The 17,388-nt window shown below is 42.4% G+C and overlaps 1 protein-coding gene across 1 annotated transcript in view; it reads right to left on the bottom strand.

Moving 5' to 3' along the window:
- Window positions 1-307: 307 nt before the first annotated feature.
- The window catches only part of TRIO (trio Rho guanine nucleotide exchange factor), a 458,240-nt gene continuing 441,159 nt past the window's right edge, over window positions 308-17,388 (bottom strand). The window contains 6 exon segments of the mRNA XM_030551719.1: window positions 308-2,739; window positions 4,288-4,426; window positions 5,891-6,091; window positions 6,797-6,875; window positions 14,141-14,262; window positions 16,279-16,441. Coding sequence (XP_030407579.1) covers window positions 2,197-2,739; window positions 4,288-4,426; window positions 5,891-6,091; window positions 6,797-6,875; window positions 14,141-14,262; window positions 16,279-16,441 — 1,247 coding nt within the window. The 3' untranslated portion in view covers window positions 308-2,196.

The following is a 17,388-nucleotide window of genomic DNA, read 5'->3' as shown; positions in this document are numbered from 1 at the left end:
GAAGTCTGGCTGCAACTGTTGTATCCACAGTTGCTCTAAAGGTGTACAATGCAGTGACAAACAGGTCCCAGAAGGGTAGCTAATCAAATTATCCAATCACGCAGGAAGACTACGGTACCGCAAAGCACTCAATACCTATAAGTAAGGAGCAAACGGTATTTTGTGAGGCATACTCCCGGCTTTTAAAATAGGCAATTTAAATATCATTTTTTAGCAGTGAACTATTGCCACAGCTTCAGTGCAGAGCACCACTGAAATATAGGAAGACCTAGATCATAAGGTCTTAAAACAAGAGAGATCAGACAAATATGTCAAATATGTTTAATTTTTTTTTTAAAATAACTGATGGCAAAATAAAATATTTACATCACATCATACTGTTTAAACACATAACGTCACTGTACAAAGAAATATACATGCAAAAAAAAGTAAAAATTTAACTGAAATAATAGAGGAAAATAAACACGAACAAGATGCTATGAGGTTGTTACGAATACACATCCAGTTTTGAATTCAATTGTCTTTTAAAAAGTTTCTGTACAACTTTACAAAACAAACAAAAAACAAACAAAAAGGAATAAATAGAATACAATGGAAGCGGCAAAGCTTAAAACTAACCAAAGCCAGTTTATGGCTTAAGACCCATATATCTAACTAGTGTGGGTTGCAGGCTTAGTTTCCTTATTTAAACATGGCATTTTGCACAGAGAAACATAGACGACAACACATCCATGTGAACTCCTTGATGCACAGAAAACCATCTCTTTCTTTTTAAATATTTCATCACATGTTAATATTACCTCAATCTTAAAACCAGTTACATAAGACACAATTACATTACGTGTCAGGTCTTACAACCACTACTGCTTGGATGTGTTTCTTCACCAAAGAGCAAAAAATTCATTCAGTTATTGTACAGAAAGCAGTAAACGCAGATTTGAAAATTCTAAAAAGTCGTAAATGTTGAGACCGATTAAGGGAAAGTAATACTTTGGCATTTTGAATAATATAATAATAAATTTTTAAAAAATGTCACCCTATTTCTCATCCAGTTTGTGATCTGGCTTATGAATATCTAATTTATTTATTTACAATCCTTAAAACTCACTAGATTCTTTACTAAGTTGTTAGCTAAAATCTCATCTTAAACTAATAACGACAGTGTGATACAATATTCCCTCCCTCACCTGCCCAGACACCCCAAACACACAGACAAAACCATAAAGCTCGCCGTACTAAGTATGTGCTTTTTCTATATATTTATTACAGTTACAACAGAGGTCCTCATAAATAGTTGCATAAAATGTTAAAGCCACAACATTGCACATGATATGAAATCAAACAAAATCCCCAATGAGTGCATTTACAGTATTTTCATCCTGCTGTATACTGCTTGACAATCAGACTGGCAGGCTGGGCACCAACCCAAAGTTCTTTTCGAATGGGACAGCGAGGGCTGACCTGAACTGAAGACCCGCACAGTGGTATACCACCATTTAGGGAGGAGGGAGAGGGGGAGAAAAATTACAGACCGAAGGCAGGTAACAGTCTATATACAAGTAAGGCCTACATTTTATCAGAGCAAAACGATTCATTCTATTTGTATGCAAAAATTTTGAGGTTGGATGCACTTAAAAGCAGAGTCTGATCTCAGTGCACTGCTATGTGAGATACATACAGGTGAGGCAACTGGAAAGCTCTAGGACCAAGTGAAAAACAGACATCAATGGAGGCCATGTCAATGGGCAGCCAATGTGGTGAGTCTCCTCCAGGTGTGATTTGATATTTGTCTTTGTTTGTACGTTAATACCAGTGCTTTGAACATAGGCATCTATTTCCTTTAACAAATCTTGAAAATGATAGATCAGTTCATTTGCAAAATTCTATTCATCTGTTTTTTAAAAAAAGTGTTTTTTTTGTTTTTTGCAGAAACCTGAATAAAATACTGTTACTGTAACGCTCTTGACTGCCTTTCACAGAGTACAATGCTATAGGCCTCCACCTCAGCGTAGTTTGCATTGCTAGTCCCAAGTGTGCAGGTTTACTTGGAATGCATTTTCACACGAACATTCTAGCAGCTGATTGGCTCCATTTGATTTTTTCTCCAAAATTCAAGTCAACAGCTGATTGGCAGGAGATTTCTATCTCCAGTCTGATTGGCAGGTGAAAGAGAATGAGAGAGAATTTCAAGCGAGGTCAAACTCTTGGCAAGAGCCTGCTCTGTAAGAAGTTTTTAATGCTACGAATGGGTCGAACATCATTCTGGTGTTTTCGCCGCTCAATGAACGAAGTCAGTCTGGATATGTCAATGCTGTCAACATTTTTGCTATTCCCCAGCTGCAGCCATTGGTCTTGAAGGGCCAATGCAGCAGAAGGACGCTTAACTGGGTCATCCTGAAGTAGGAAACATACAAAATCTTTGGCCTTTTGGCTAACTCCTTTGAAGTAGTCATCTGGGAAACTAAAGTCTAAGCGGCAAATATTCAGGCAAGTTTCCTCTACACTTTCATCCAGGAAAGGAGAGACGCCACTGAGAAGGACATATGTGAGCACTCCAATGCTCCAAACATCTGAGGTGAGGGAGATAGGATTTCCGAGGATAATTTCAGGAGCTGCAAACTCTGGGTTCCCAAGTAACTGGTGGATATAATAGGTGGTATTGAGCTGGACGGCATCTCCAAAGTCAGCCAGTTTTATTGTTGGCTTAGCTGAGCTCTGATCCACCAGAATGTTTTCAGGCTAGAAAATACAAAAAGAAAAATCATATCCATTTTTCAAATGAGTCTAGCACACATCTAAAGCCCTAGTTTACTGCTTCCCAAACAGCAGGGTCAGTTGGTGAGCACAGCAAACATTTACAAGCTAGTGGGTTACCATGGTTAGCTCCACAAAGCTCCTACACCATTCTATCAAGCTCTTCAAACAATCCTGCAACAGTCTGCAGCATCTTGCAACGTGTGATCGTCAAGTTTTAGGTTCTCACACAGTCATGACACAGTCTTGCCTAAGTTGGCAAAAACTCACAGTAAGAGTTCTGCAGAGCTCCACAGAAAAACTGAAACCCTGTATATAACACTCATTGTCTACTTGTCTTCTGACACAGAAAAAACAATAAATAGCACATATTTGAAGACTGGAGTAGCAAGTTAAAGATTTTTTTTCCAACATAAAAGAGTCTAACATTTACATGTCCTTGGGTTGCCATTTATTTTACAATATAGAGGCAGCTGAACTGAGCTGAAGTTTAAAATCAGTCTTTTAGAACCACTCTGTGGAAACCACAGGAACTCTTACAAGCACCTCCTAAAAGCAATGAAGGAAGGTGGAATTTTTATTGTATTTTGAATTAAAGAAAAAAGTTACTTACCTGTAACTGGATTACAAGTAGACCCCCCCACTCTTGAATTCAGCTGCTCTATACATGCCATACAAACCCAGAAACAAATAGAAAGCTCTGACTTTTTGGGTCCACAACAGCCATAGATCAAGCCCCTTTTTTTAATTAGTTTTTTTGAAGATGAGTGGGAATCTGGGGCATGATGGTACTGCCTCTTTTTAACTCTTCTTTTCATATCAAGAACAAATCTGCAGAACTGACTCCAAGGCCCCTTGCTGCCTCACAGACCCTGCTTGCACAGAGGATCTCTTGGCACCAGATTTCCCCATCTAAACCAAGATTGGGTGGAAGGAAGGGCCAGTAACAAGCTTTAAATCCATCTTGAAACCCTCAAGACTTTTTCCACCAAAATCGATTAGATACAAACAGTAAGACCCAGATGGATGGAACAAGGATCCAGCAGAAGCCCTTCACCCAAGCACCTCAGATAGAGTATCAAAAATAGAAAAGGAGAATTTGGAGCCACAAGAAGAGCAATCCTTGAACTCAATTTGCACAATAGATTCTGTTGTTTCAAGTGGAGAAAATGATCTATAGAGCAAATTCCCCAGGCAAAAACCAAGCAAACAAATCAACAGTGTATTACACAAAATCTAACAAGGGCAAACACGAACAGCTAACAAGCAAAATAGGAAGATGCAGAGGAAGTTAAGACTTTCTGCTTCAGTGACAGAAGGTAGTTTGGGGTGCATGGGCAGGGGGGCAATTCCCACCACTTCACGTAACCTTGGATGGAGCATTCCATGGCTCAAGGCAAAGGCTGCATGGCTTTCAATGGCCATTCTAGGAAACCATTGCTAGGAGACCCCAGATTGTCTGTAGCATGCAGCTGCACCCCAGAATTCGCAATCTCTTCTGGTAACACTCCAGGAGTACCATCTGCACCTTACCTTTAGGTCCAGGTGTGCTACTCTGCAGTTGTGAAGATACTGTACAGCTTCCAGAATCTCTCCCAGATAGAGCCTGATCTTCCCTTCAGTGAGGTTTCCCCATCGCACAACACAGTCTAGAAGGCGACCCTGATCAGCCCTATTGAAGTGCAAGAGTTACATTTCATTTCAACACTAAAACAGCAACATTTAAAAATATATCTGCTCATTTTAAAGTTTCAAAAGCATTTTAAAGTTAAACTGTTCTTATCTTCACCAACAGCATCAATTAATTCACTATTTGTGAACCCAGGCTCCCATTACTCATTAGGAGTTTAATCTTTACTCTTCTTGAAGTCAAATGACAAATTCTAGGCCCCTTGGGATTAATCTGTCTGCATTAATCATGTAGCACCGTTAAGTGAGGATTAAGATTCTGAAGCATATCTTAGAAGGGGACCACTAAAGAAGGAAAGGCAGCATTTTGCCAGATAAAAGAAATGCTATTAAACTGTGCAACACCAGTTATTTTTGATGTGTACATTCCTTCCATTGTGAATTTTAAAAAATACTAGTAGAATACAGGCAGTGCAAGAACACTGCTCTAGACCAGATGGTTTTATTCAACTGAACCTATACTGGGGCAACATAGCAAATCCCAATTCCAGTTTAAGTACTGAAGACACCTGATGTATTTCACATAGTTTTAAATCTACTGACTTTCTACTACAGAGACCTGTAAAGATAACCCAGAAAGCAGCTCACAACAATGTAATAAAAATATTATTGTGCCTCCATTTTTGGTGCCCAGTCTGAGACTCTAACATTCAAGATGCCTGATTTTCATAACCTGCTGAAGCACCTAAAACCATCAGTCTCTTTTGAAAGTCTTAAGCACCATGTTCATGTTAGACATGTGGAGAACATGCATTTTGAACCCCTTTGAACAGTGTGTCAACATACGTACAGATGGAACCTTTAATGCTTGTGCTGCATTATACAGAAGAAAAAACCTTATGAGCATGAGGAGGAGGGTGGAGGGGTGCTAAACAGGGAAGCATAGAATTGTTGACCTAATTAGGATGCTGTGAAAGAACTCTCTTTCACCACCCAGTACAGCTTACATTGAAATGTAGTAGACTGCAGCTTCAGGAAGAGAGGAACAACATATGAAGATGAGATGAGAAGAGAAGTCCAGGCACATCAGCATTTTAGAACATTTACTCCATCCACATCTCACTCCTATTCTCACCACATCCAAAGCCACTTACACAATTTCAGAGGGAGGCTGTTAAGAGGGTCAGTTCTGCATTGCAATGATCCTCCTTACCAAACCCTTCCAATGCAAACTTCTTTACAGGAGATTTTACTTGAGGGAATTGGTTCTTGTGAACAGCCAGGGCCTCTGCTTTCCATTATGGACAAGCAGAACATTTCAGTATTGCCATCTCTAAAAACAGAATGTGAGAGCTCCAGGACTTTATGAAAGCATTCTAGATGTTCTGTGAAATCCTAAACTTCTCCAAAATAATTCACAAACCCTACTACAATACCCAGGCATAAGAAATCAGTTTCATGAAGATTACACATATACATAACATGATGTTACTTAGAGCCCACACACATCTCTAATACTAAGATGTAGCTGGTGGAAGTCTCAAAGGTATCTAGAAGGCCAATGAGCTGGGGATGCTGGAGATTCTGCATGATTCCGAGTTCATGGGTAACCTGGTCTCGTTTCATCAACTTCTTGTTCACAAACTTAGTGGCCACTGCTCGCTTGGTTCCCTTCTGATCACATTTCTTAACAACAGAAAACCTGCCCCTGAAAAACAAAAAGGAAAAGAATTGGCTGATGGCAGTACTAAAGGGCCATAAACTGTACACAATTGTATTAGGACAAATGTTATGGCTATGTCCAATAGGACATGAGTAGAGTAGTCTGACTACATTCAAAGACTTTAAATATTATTAATAGTCTAGCAAACTGTTCTTGATAACTAATTAGCTGTTACCAAAAATCCTTTTAAATTTCCAGAAAAGTAAGATCAGAATTGTATCTGTTTTCTAGGGTACTACGACTAAGTAATGCAAATAGATTTTGTTGGAAAAACTGAGATACTTAACTAAGGAAGTGCTGTATAATCTTATGGAGCACTTTGTACAATCATTTAGAGAACTTGCACAATTTTTCATAAAACACATGCACTGCATACACCCTCTAATTTAGCCCATGAGTAAAATTTCAGCATAAACAAAATGCTTTTGTATTTAAGCTACGTCATTTAGTTATGGCAGAATTTTAGCATTATGTTACTTTTTCTTCACAGGGTGAGCAATTCTGTGTTCTGTTTTTGACTCCAACAATTGATCATTGTGAGAAATAATTGCAAATTTCAAGAAGATTTCATAAAGAAATAATCTGAACCAATGTCCTATTTTGACATTTCTCTTCCACCCTTCAGAGACTAACATACACACTGGCTGAACTTTCCAACCTCCACAGTTAAATGGCATTAGTAAGTCATACCTGCCAAGTTCAGCCACTTCACTGTACACGGAATCAAAGTTGTCTTTCCAGATTACCATGATCCCATCACTTCCAGGACCTTAAAGGAAAGACAAGTAGAATTATTTCTAGTACAAAAAAATATTTTCAGCCTTATTAAAAAGGGATATGGCTTGGAATTTCACAACTGCCATGACAACCATGGGACTGTTTCAGATGGCTATAGGCTGGACAAACTCTGGAAATCATGCATTATTTGGGAGTGGATTTTGGAGGGATGAATACTCTATCACAGACCGACCACTGTCCTTTTTGGTTTGAATTGGGATGCATTACATCCTGGAAGGGCAACAGGCCTGTTTATGTGGTGTCAGCGATTTTCAGGCACCCTTGAGGGATAAGATTGTTCTTCTCATTGACCACTTGTGATGGTTTGGTAGGACCTCATTTTCATAAAGGAGAAAAAAATCCTAATGCCCTGTAAATGCCCTTCTCCTCTGGCTTTGTCCTACAGGTCGTCACATAAGTAACCTGAAAAAGATGATGCAAGAAGTTGGCTACAGGGCTGGTGACTGAAGTCTCACATGAGTCTGAAGAACTGTGACAGATTTTAAGGTCACATGCTGTGGCCCTGCAGAAATACAGGTGCTCTGTCCTACAACCTAGGAGTTGGAATCTTGTCTTTATGGGCTGGTGAAGTGTAATGAGAAGAGGCACTGAGGACCTTGTTTATTAAGACTGTCAGCATTTCCCTTCAAGGAGCTGAGGAGGAATAGGGATGCTGGCTGTAACTGTGAGGCTAATGGTCCAGAAACCAATGCTTGATGTTGCCATCTGGATTACTGTCAACCGGTATCCAGTCTCCCATTCTTGGGCAAGGTCATCAAGAAAGTTGTGGCAGGGATACTAGTAGTTCTTTGAGTTCTAAGATTTCCTTGACCCTGATTACACCACAGTGTGGGATAGGAAGTGCAACCAGTGCAATTTCTGATTTTATTTTAACTGTAAATAAATAGATGACATTTCCACACTAATTTTTTTTTTAATCTACAGCAGTTTTTGATACTATTGCTTATGAAGCTTCTTTTATTGGCTTACAGATCCAGGCAGGGGCGAGTGGAATTGTTCTTGAGTGGCTCTGTTTTCATCTCTCCAAGAGCCAAGAAGTTAACTGCGGGCTATCATTCCTCTGTGCTGAGGATGCGTTCCCACAAATGAATTGAAAATGAAGTGGCTGGAAGCACGAGTGAGGTAACATTGGCTGCAGTGCACTCAAGTATGCTGACAGAACAGTGGAGTAAAACCTATTTAATATATAATTTCAAACTTGGATAAGGGCTAGCTGGGCGGTGACTTATTTGGACAAGTGTGACATAATCTTGGTGGCTTTGAAGAAGCAGCCAGAATAAGTGGAATGTATATTGGGGTCCTTTATCGAGGGAGTGCAACTGCCATTTATAAATACAGGTATGTAACTTGGGTGTGTTGTTAGATCCTGGGCTTCTGCATCATGCCCAAGTACCAAATATGGGTTCTGTGACTTTCCGTGATTTCTGAGCAGCTGGTGCAGCTGGCTCCAGGGCTGCCCGAGCAGCTCAGGCAACCCCTGGGCCAGTTGCACCATCTGCTACTGGAGCAGTCTCGGGCCATCATCCCCTTCCTCCCCCCAGCAGCAACAGGAGTAGTAGTTCAGGAGGGGGATAAGGGCTGGGGCATAGGAGGGGGTGAGGGCTCTAGGCAGCGCTTACCTTGGGGGAACTTCCAAGAAGCAGTAACATATCCCTCCATCAGCTCCTAGCTCCACACGCTGCCTCCGTCCCCGCAGCTCCCACTGGCCGCAGTTCCCAGCCAATGGGAGCTGTGGAGCTGGCAGTGTGTGGAGCTAGGAGCTTAGGGACATGTTGCCGCTTCTGAGAAGCCGGACAGAGAGCCTGCCAATGCCCCCATCTCCCTTAGCATCAGCGGGGGTCCCGGCCTGCTCCACCAGACCACCCACAGTATCCCTCAGAGCACTTGCGCTGCCCTCCCGAGCACCGGCAGGCCCCGTCCCAAGCACCTGCAGCACTCCCAAGATTTAGTCAGGGGTATATAGTACAAGTCATGGACAGGTCATGGGTTGTGAATTTTTGTTTACTGCCCATGACTTTTACTAAAAATATGAATGATTAAATGTAGCCTTAACTATGGCCAAGAGTCCTAGTGAGCAAAGCAGGACTTTCCTTTCCAGTGAGGAACTAGCCTGCCCCAATTATGCCCACCTCATCATCACCTCAAAACCAGGCTGCTGCAATACACTCAACACTGGGCTACATACACAAACTATTTCAATTCTGAAGCTAGTGCAGAATGCCTTGACTGGTTTATTGAAAGGAGTTATGTATCAGGAGCACATGTTATGGGATCTGCATTGGTTGCCAATACAATTCAGAGCAGAATTCTGAGAGGTGGTGGTGTTGCCTATAAAAGCCTAAATGGTTTGAGACTTGGTTATCTAAGTGGTCACTTATTTCAGAGCCAGAGGTGAAAGTAAGTCGGTGCGCCGCACTAGGGCGGATCAGCTTCCCCTGGCAGCAATTTAAAGGGCTTGGGGCTCCCAGCAGCTGCTGGAGCCCCAAGCCCTTTAAATTGCCACCAGAGCCCCGCTGCCAGAGCCCTGGGGAAGCGGCGGAGGGGCTCGGGCGGCGATTTAAAGGTCCTGGGGCACCTGCTGCAGCTACTGCCCCGGCAGCCATTTAAATCATCCCCAGAGCCCTGGGGTAGCGGTGGCGGGGCTCAGGCAGCCATTTAAAGGGCCAGAGGCTCAGCCGCCGCTACTGTCTCAGGCCGTTTTACTTGCCACCGGAGCACCGCTGCCGCTATCCCAGGGCTCTGGCAGCAGGGCTCCGGGGACGATTTAAAGAGCCAGGGGTGGTAGCGGCAGCCAGAGCACCGGGCCCTTTAAATCACCGTCTGAGCCCCCGGCTGCCGCTGCTACCCCTGGGCTCCGGCAGCGCAGCTCAGGTGGCGATTTAAAAGGGCTCAGGACTCCCACTGCCACTACCCTCCGAGGCCCTTTAAATCACTGCCTGAGCCCCGCTGCTGGAGCCCTGGGGTAGCGGTGGCGGGGCTCTGGCAGTGATTTAAAGGGCCAGGGGCTCCCAGCTGCCGCTACTGCAGTGGAGCTCTGGGCCCTTTAAAGCTCCACCAGAGGCTGGGGCCCGTTCCCATGGTGATTTAAAGGGCCCGAGGCTCCCAGCTGAGGCTACTACAACTCCAGCCCCGGGCCCTTTAAATCTTGATTTAAAGTGCCTGGGGATGTAAAGGACCCACCTTTTTTGGCTGAGACCCCGCCCCATCCTAAGGACTCCAGAGTACCGGTAAATCCTTTAAGTTACTTTCACCCCTGTTCAGAGCCTAAACTTAAGCTTCCAGACACTCTACAAAACTCATCTTTTTTTTCTCACAGGCTTTGGGAAGCCTGAGTCTATTCTATAATCCCCAAATTGGCTGGCACATATGTCAAGGATAGGATGAGCAGTCCTTTGTTGTATTTCATTTTGTGTTTTATTTTAGGAATGGACAGACCACAGAATGACCATCTGTAGAGGTCTGCATTAATCCAATCAATGACAAAACATGACCTTGACAATTTAAAAAAATGACAAGTAGTTTCAGGTACATCACCTGCCCAAATCACCTACCAGTTTTGTTTTACCACCTTACTTAATTTTTCATGTTTTTAAAAATGTCTGTCGCTTCCCCACTGCTGGGTAGAAGACCCATTTTAAAAAAGGGGAATTATATTAGCAAAACACTGAAACTGTTATGTATATGCTGTCAAAAGCAGAAAGTAAACACACCAGAAAAAATATTCTCATCTTAAACAGTGACATGTAGCTACAGTAGGTAAAAGATCCTTAAGTAAAGCAGCCATTTTTACGCTGGTAGTGTTCCTTTATTCCCCCACATACATGTTTTACAAAATCTGCTTTATTTCAGATCCTGAAGTAAGATACAGCATTAAAGTGTTAGACGGGCCCAGTAGGAGGATTGTGTGGGTTTTGGATCTGAGAAACAGGGAGATGAAGAAATATGTGCCACTAAGCATTTGGACTTCCTTGTTTAGAGTGAAAGAGCTTTGAAAAAGAGTTCGAAGGGGACATGTCACTAGTGTTTGATCTCTTGTGGGTTTGAGAAATTCTGAGATGACATTTTTTCCCCCAAAACAGCATTAAGAATACAGACTTAAAAAATGTGATTTCAATACAGATCTCAGCTGCTATTGGTAGCCACTGTGACTGCCAACTGTGACAAGAAAATCACTACAAGATTCCTGACTCACTGGGCCAAGCTGGGAGCCACGCAAGTAATGAGTAAACTGAACTCTCCCCACACAGGATTACTAAATGTGGGTGCCCCAAACTAGTTCACTTCTGACATCTGTCCAGCCTTGCTGAGGCTACTGGCAAAGGAATATAAGAATGACCCTACTGGGTCAGACCAAAAGTCCATTTAGCCCAATATCCTGTCTTCTGACAGTGGCCAGCGCCAGGTGCCCCTGAGGGAATGAACAAAACAGGTAATCATCAAGTGATCCATTCCCTGTCGCCCATTCCCAGCTTCTGGCAAACAGAAGCTAGGGACACCATCCCTGCCCATCCTGGCTAACAGCCATTGATGGACCTATCCTCCATGAATTTATCTATTTTTTCTTAATCCTGTTATGGTCCTGGCCTTCACAACATCCTCTGGCAAGGAGTTCCGCAGGTTGACTGTGCATTGTGTGAAGAAATACTTCTTTGTTTTAAACATGCTGCCTATTCACTTCATTTGGTGACCCCGAGTTCTTTTGTTATGAGAAACAACACTTCCTTATCTACTTTCTCTACACCAGTCATGATTTTATAGACCTCAAATCATATCTCCCCTTATCTCTCTTTTCCAAGCTGAAAAGTCCCAGTCTTATTACTCTCTCCTCATATGGAAGCTGTTCCATACCCCTAATCATTTCTGTTGCCCCTCTCTGAACCTTTTCCAATTCCAATGTATCTTCTTTTTGAGATGGGGCAACCACATCTGCACACAGTATTCAAGATGTGGATGTACCATGGACTTATAAAGAGGCAACATGATATTTTCTGTCCTATTATCTATCCCTTTCTTAATGATTCCCAGCATTCTGTTCACTTTTTTGACTGCCACTGCACATTGACAGGATGTTTTCAGAGAACTATCCACAATGACCCCACAATCTCTTTCTTGAGTGGTAACAGCTAATTTAGACCCCATCATTTTATATGTATAGTTGGGATTTTGCTTTCCAATGTGCATTACTTTTTCATTTATCAACATTATATTTCGTCTGCCATTTTGTTGCTCAGTCACCCAGTTTTGAGAGATCCTTTTGTAGCTCTTCGCAGTCTGCCTGGGTCTTAACTATCTTTAGTAATTTTGTATCATCTGCAAATGTTGCCACCTCACTGTTTACCCCTTTTTCCAGATCATTTATGAATATGTTGAATAGGACTGGTCCCAGAACAGACCCCTCGGAGACACCACTACTTACCTCTCTCTATTCTGAAAACTGACCATTTATACCTACCCTTTGTTTCCTATCTTTTAACCAGTTACCAATCCATGAGAGAACCTTCCCTCTTATCCCGTGGCAGCTTACTTTGCGTAAGAACCGTTGGTGAGGGACCTTGTCAAAGGCTTTCTGAAAATCTAAGTACACTATATCCACTGGATCTCCTTGATCCACATGCTTGTTGACCCCCTCAAAGAATTCTAGTAGATTGGTGAGACATGATTTCCCTTTACTAAAGCCATGTTGACTCTTCCTCAACAAATTATGTTCATCTATATGTCTGAGAATATTATTCTTTATTATAGTTTCAACCAGTTTGCCCGGTACTGAAGTCAGGCTTACAGGCCTGTAATTGCCGGGATCACCTCTGGAGCCCTTTTTAAAAATTGGCATCACATGAGCTATCCTCCAGTCATCTGGTACAGAAGCTGATTTAAATGATAGATTACAGACTACAGTTAGAAGTTCTTCAATTTCACATTTGAGTTCCTTCAGAACTCTTGTGTGAATACCATCTGGTCCTGGTGACTTATTGCTGTTTAATTTATCAATTTGTTCCAAAACCTCCTTTAATGATACCTCAATCTGTGACAGTTCCTCAGATCTGTCACCTAAAAAGAATGGCTCAGGTTTGGGAATCTCCCTCACATCCTCAGCCGTTAAGACCGGTGCAAAGAATTCATTTAGTTTCTCCACTATGGCGTTATCATCCTTGAGTGCTCCTTTAGTACCTTGGTTTTCCAATGGCCCCACTGGTTGTTTACCAGGCTTCCTGCTTCTGATGTACTTAAAAAAAATATCTGCTATTACTTTTTGAGTCTTTGGCTAACTGTTTCTCAAATTCTTTTTTGGTCTTCCTAATTGTATTTTTACACTTCATTTGCCAGTATTTATGCTCCTTTCTATTTTCCTCACTAGGATTTAACTTCCACTTTTTAAAGGGTGCCTTTTTGCCTCTCTCTGCTTCTTTTGCTTTGTTGTTTAGCCACAGTGGCTCTTTTTTGGTTCTCTATGTTTTTTAACTTGGGGTATACATTTAAATTGAGCCTCTATTATGGTGTCTTTAAAATGTTTCCATGCAGCTTGCAGAGATTTTACTTTTGGCAGTGTACCTCAGTTTTGTGTAGTTCCCCTTTCTGAAATTAAATGCTACAGTTTTGGGCTGCTGTGCTGTTTTTCCTGCCACAGGGATATTAAATTTAATTATATTATGGTCACTATTACCAAACGGTATTCACCTCTTGGACCAGATCCTGTGCTCCACTCAGGACTAGATCAAGAATTGCCTCTCCTCTTGTGGGTTCCAGGACCAGCTGCTCCAAGAAGCAGCCATTTAAGGTGTCAAGAAATTTTATCTCTGCATCCTGTCCTGAGGTAACATGTACCCAGTCAATATGGAGATAACTGAAATCCTCCATTATTATTATTATTGAGTTTTTTATTTCAATAGTCTCTCTAATCTCCCTGAGCATTTCACAGTCACTATCACCATCCTGGTCAAGTGGTCGGTAATATATCCCTACCACTATATTCTTATTATTAGAGCATGGAATTTCTATCCATAGATTTGCTATGGTACAGTTCGATTCATTGACGATTTTTACTTCATTCGATTCTATGCTTTCTTTCACACATAATGGCACATGTCCCGTGAACAGGATTGACATAAATCACTTCTAAATTTCACGAACTCAGAGGGCATGGTTTTCTACATACTGTGGATAATGGATACCCATCCTATGAAACCCAAGATTGCTGGTAATGTTATCAGATGAAAAGAGGCTATGAGATAAACCCACCTAAAACTCGAAGACTGGCTGAAGATGAAACCGAACCCATATCGTTTGCAGCTATACATGTATAGATACCATCGTCGTCTGTGGTCACACCAATGATTTTCAAGGATGCCTCTCCTAAATCACTGCAAAACACATTAGAATCAATCAGGGAGTTCTATGTCCTATATAGAAATCGCCGTCTCTCAACGCATCTTACATTCAAATTCAGCACTCTTACAATACACACACATACACACACACCAATTTCACTAAATAATGGTACATCCTAGCTCTGAGCATTTCAGAATGACATCTTGCAGATTCACATTAGAGTCAAAATCTTCATCTGCCGACTGGTCTCCCATTCGCAAGCTCTCTGGTGCCTGAAGATCAAGAATTTCCCTTTTCTCCTGCCTGAAGTCTCCATTTTGTAGCAACTTTTGTGTCAGGGAGTTCCCTAGGGAAACCATATAATACTGCCCTCCCCTGGTGGAGAGATCAGTACACACACTCGGGAGTACTGTGCTGTCATACTATCACCAGGCTGGCCATGAGACAAATCTACATGTCATCCAATTGCTTAAAACATAATGAAACTTTCTGCCACAACATTTGCTTGACCATCAAGTGTCAGAAAAACTCTGGATTTTTTTTTTTAAAGGACTAGGAACATTTAATTAGTCTTACTCTCAGTTCATTCAATCACCACCTACGTATTTTTTTTTAAAAAAAGGTCTCCAAAAATAAGTGAATTTAGGGACTATGAAATAGAGTTCTAATAACTATGGCTTCAGTCAGGTGTCAGCAATGAATCAGCTTCTCATTCATGTCTGCCAATGAACCTCAGCCCTGCAAAACCCCTTCCATTCCAGCTTTATGCCTCTCTGGAGCAGAGATTGTGTTTGGTGGAAAGGACAAACATCTAACTAGCAGAAAACCTCACTTCTGCATTCAAATTTTTTACTTGCTATTATTGAAAGTACCACTAAAGTTTCCAATAACTGAAAGTTTATTCAATGAACACCTTAGTATTATTTCCTCCCTATTTGTTCAGGATTTTTACGTTGTACATTTGACAGCACTATGTGCGTAACCAGCTAGCCAGTTCTCCCAGTTGGTGTGGGTCTCTAACAGCAGCAAGGGAGAAGAAAACAATCAACCAACCATTAAGGAAAGTGTGATGGAGCCACGACAATTGCCAGGAAGACTTAAGCAGCTGCAGCATCTAAAACTTCTTTTAATTGATTTTTTCAAAATTGGCTACATTTGACATTGGTATCCCTTAAACTTTCACCCCTTGTTTTGAAATCAACAATGCTTAGATCAGTATTCCCCAAACTTTTTACCTTGCACACCCCCTCCCGGGCCAGGATGGGGGAGCACTGGGGGAGAAAGGGAAAGATACATGGACAGGGTAAAGAGGCCAGTGGCTGGGGCCACAGCTAGGGGAGGGACTGAGAGCAGAGTGTTGGCTGGGGCCCTGGGTGTGAGGCCAGCAGCCAGGGCACCAGGGCTGGGGCCTAGGCGTGAGGCCTGAAACTAGGGACGAGTCAGGAGTGGAGATAGGTGGCACTCCCTCCCTCACCCCTGTGCAGGCTGGCCCGGGCCCCAGCTGTGCCCTCCCAAACGTTCCTTCACACCCCCCTAGGGAGGCATGCCCCAATTTGGGGACCTCTGGCTTAGATAAAAGAGCCAGAGCCCCTCCAGCAGTGACTCCTCTGCAATTTCACAAAGAAATGAAATATTTCATCACAAAACCTTTAGGTCAGCTACAATCCATTACAATTCCCTGCAGTCCCTCCTCCAGAGCCAATCCTGCATTAATGCTGCTTGCTGAGACTATGGTTAATTCCTAATATTTTCAAGATGTGTGAAGGTACCTCTAATGCCAAACAAACACACACTCATCCACACCCAACACTGTATGATTTCTGTATTATTAGCAAACTGGAGGATTGGCAGCTAAAGCTTCTTGTGTGCAGTCGAAGCACACACAGGAATTTGCACTCCATTTTTATTTATTTGGGGTTGGGGGGGGGAATGGAAAAAGTGAAATGGGACTGAAGACAATGCCCCACACTGCAAAGAAAACAAGTCATTCTACTCTCCAGAGAACTCTCTCCTTCAGAATGCTGAAACACGCGAACACACTGCTGTACCTGTACAAAATGCTGTAGTGACTGTCATTGCTTAGGGTGTTATGATCAGGACCCTTCCAAGTTACTGAAGCTTTCGGGCGACCACAGACTTTACACCTAAAAACGATGGTCTCTCCTGTCTCACATGTGACCTCACCCAATGGTATTATAAACTCTGGGGGAACTGGAAAAGGAAAAGAAATTACAATAAGTGGACTGAAGTTACCCCCCTTTCATCTTGCCCTCCCATCATTCCAATATAAAGCCCTGTATTTACAAGTTTGGGGCCTTCCCCTTCTCCTTGAAATACTTATTCCACATGTCCAATTGAAGCCTATAGTGTCAAGTGGTTAGACCAAGCAACTTCTCTGCATGAACTTGGGCAAAACGTTTTGCCCTTCTTATGCCTGATGCTACCCACAAAGATCTAACTGAAAACTAAACACTATCTGAGGTGAGTTTCCTGAGTAAATGCTATCGTGAGTGATCTAAATGGATGTGCTGAGGTTTTGGGTTTTTTTTGTTTTTTTTTAAAGATGCGTTTAAAAATAGACTCATAGACTCATAGGTCAGAAGGGACCAATATGATCATCTAGTCTGACCTCCTGCCCAAGGCAGGCCACAGAACCCTACCCATCCACTTTTATAACAACCCCTAACCCAGGACTGAGTTATTGAAATCCTCAAAATTGGTTTGAAGACCTCAAGCTGCAGAGAATCCACCAGCAAGCGACCCATGCCCCACGCTGCAGGGGAAGGCGAAAAACCTCCAGGCCCCCTGCCAATCCGCCCTGGAGAAAAATTCCTTCCCGACCCCAAATATGGCGATCAGCTAAACCCTGAGCATGTGGGCAAGACTCACCAGCCAGCACCCAAGAAGGAATTCTCTGCAGTAATTCAGTTCCCATCCCATCCAACATCTCCCCGCAGACCATTGAGCAGACTTATCTGGTGATAATCCAAGATCAATTGCCCAAATTAAACTATCCTATCATAACATCCCCTCCATATACTTATCAAGTTTAGTCTTAAAGCCAGATAAGTCTTCTGCCCCCACTACTTCCCTCGGAAGGCTGTTCCAGAACTTCACTCCCCTAATGGTTAGAAACTTTCGTCTAATTTCAAGTCTAA

Source organism: Gopherus evgoodei, chromosome 2, assembly GCF_007399415.2.
Source record: "Gopherus evgoodei ecotype Sinaloan lineage chromosome 2, rGopEvg1_v1.p, whole genome shotgun sequence".
Lineage (NCBI taxonomy): Eukaryota > Metazoa > Chordata > Testudines > Testudinidae > Gopherus > Gopherus evgoodei.
The sequence above is the reverse complement of the archived record's forward strand: the minus strand, read 5'-3'. Positions and strand labels throughout refer to the sequence as shown.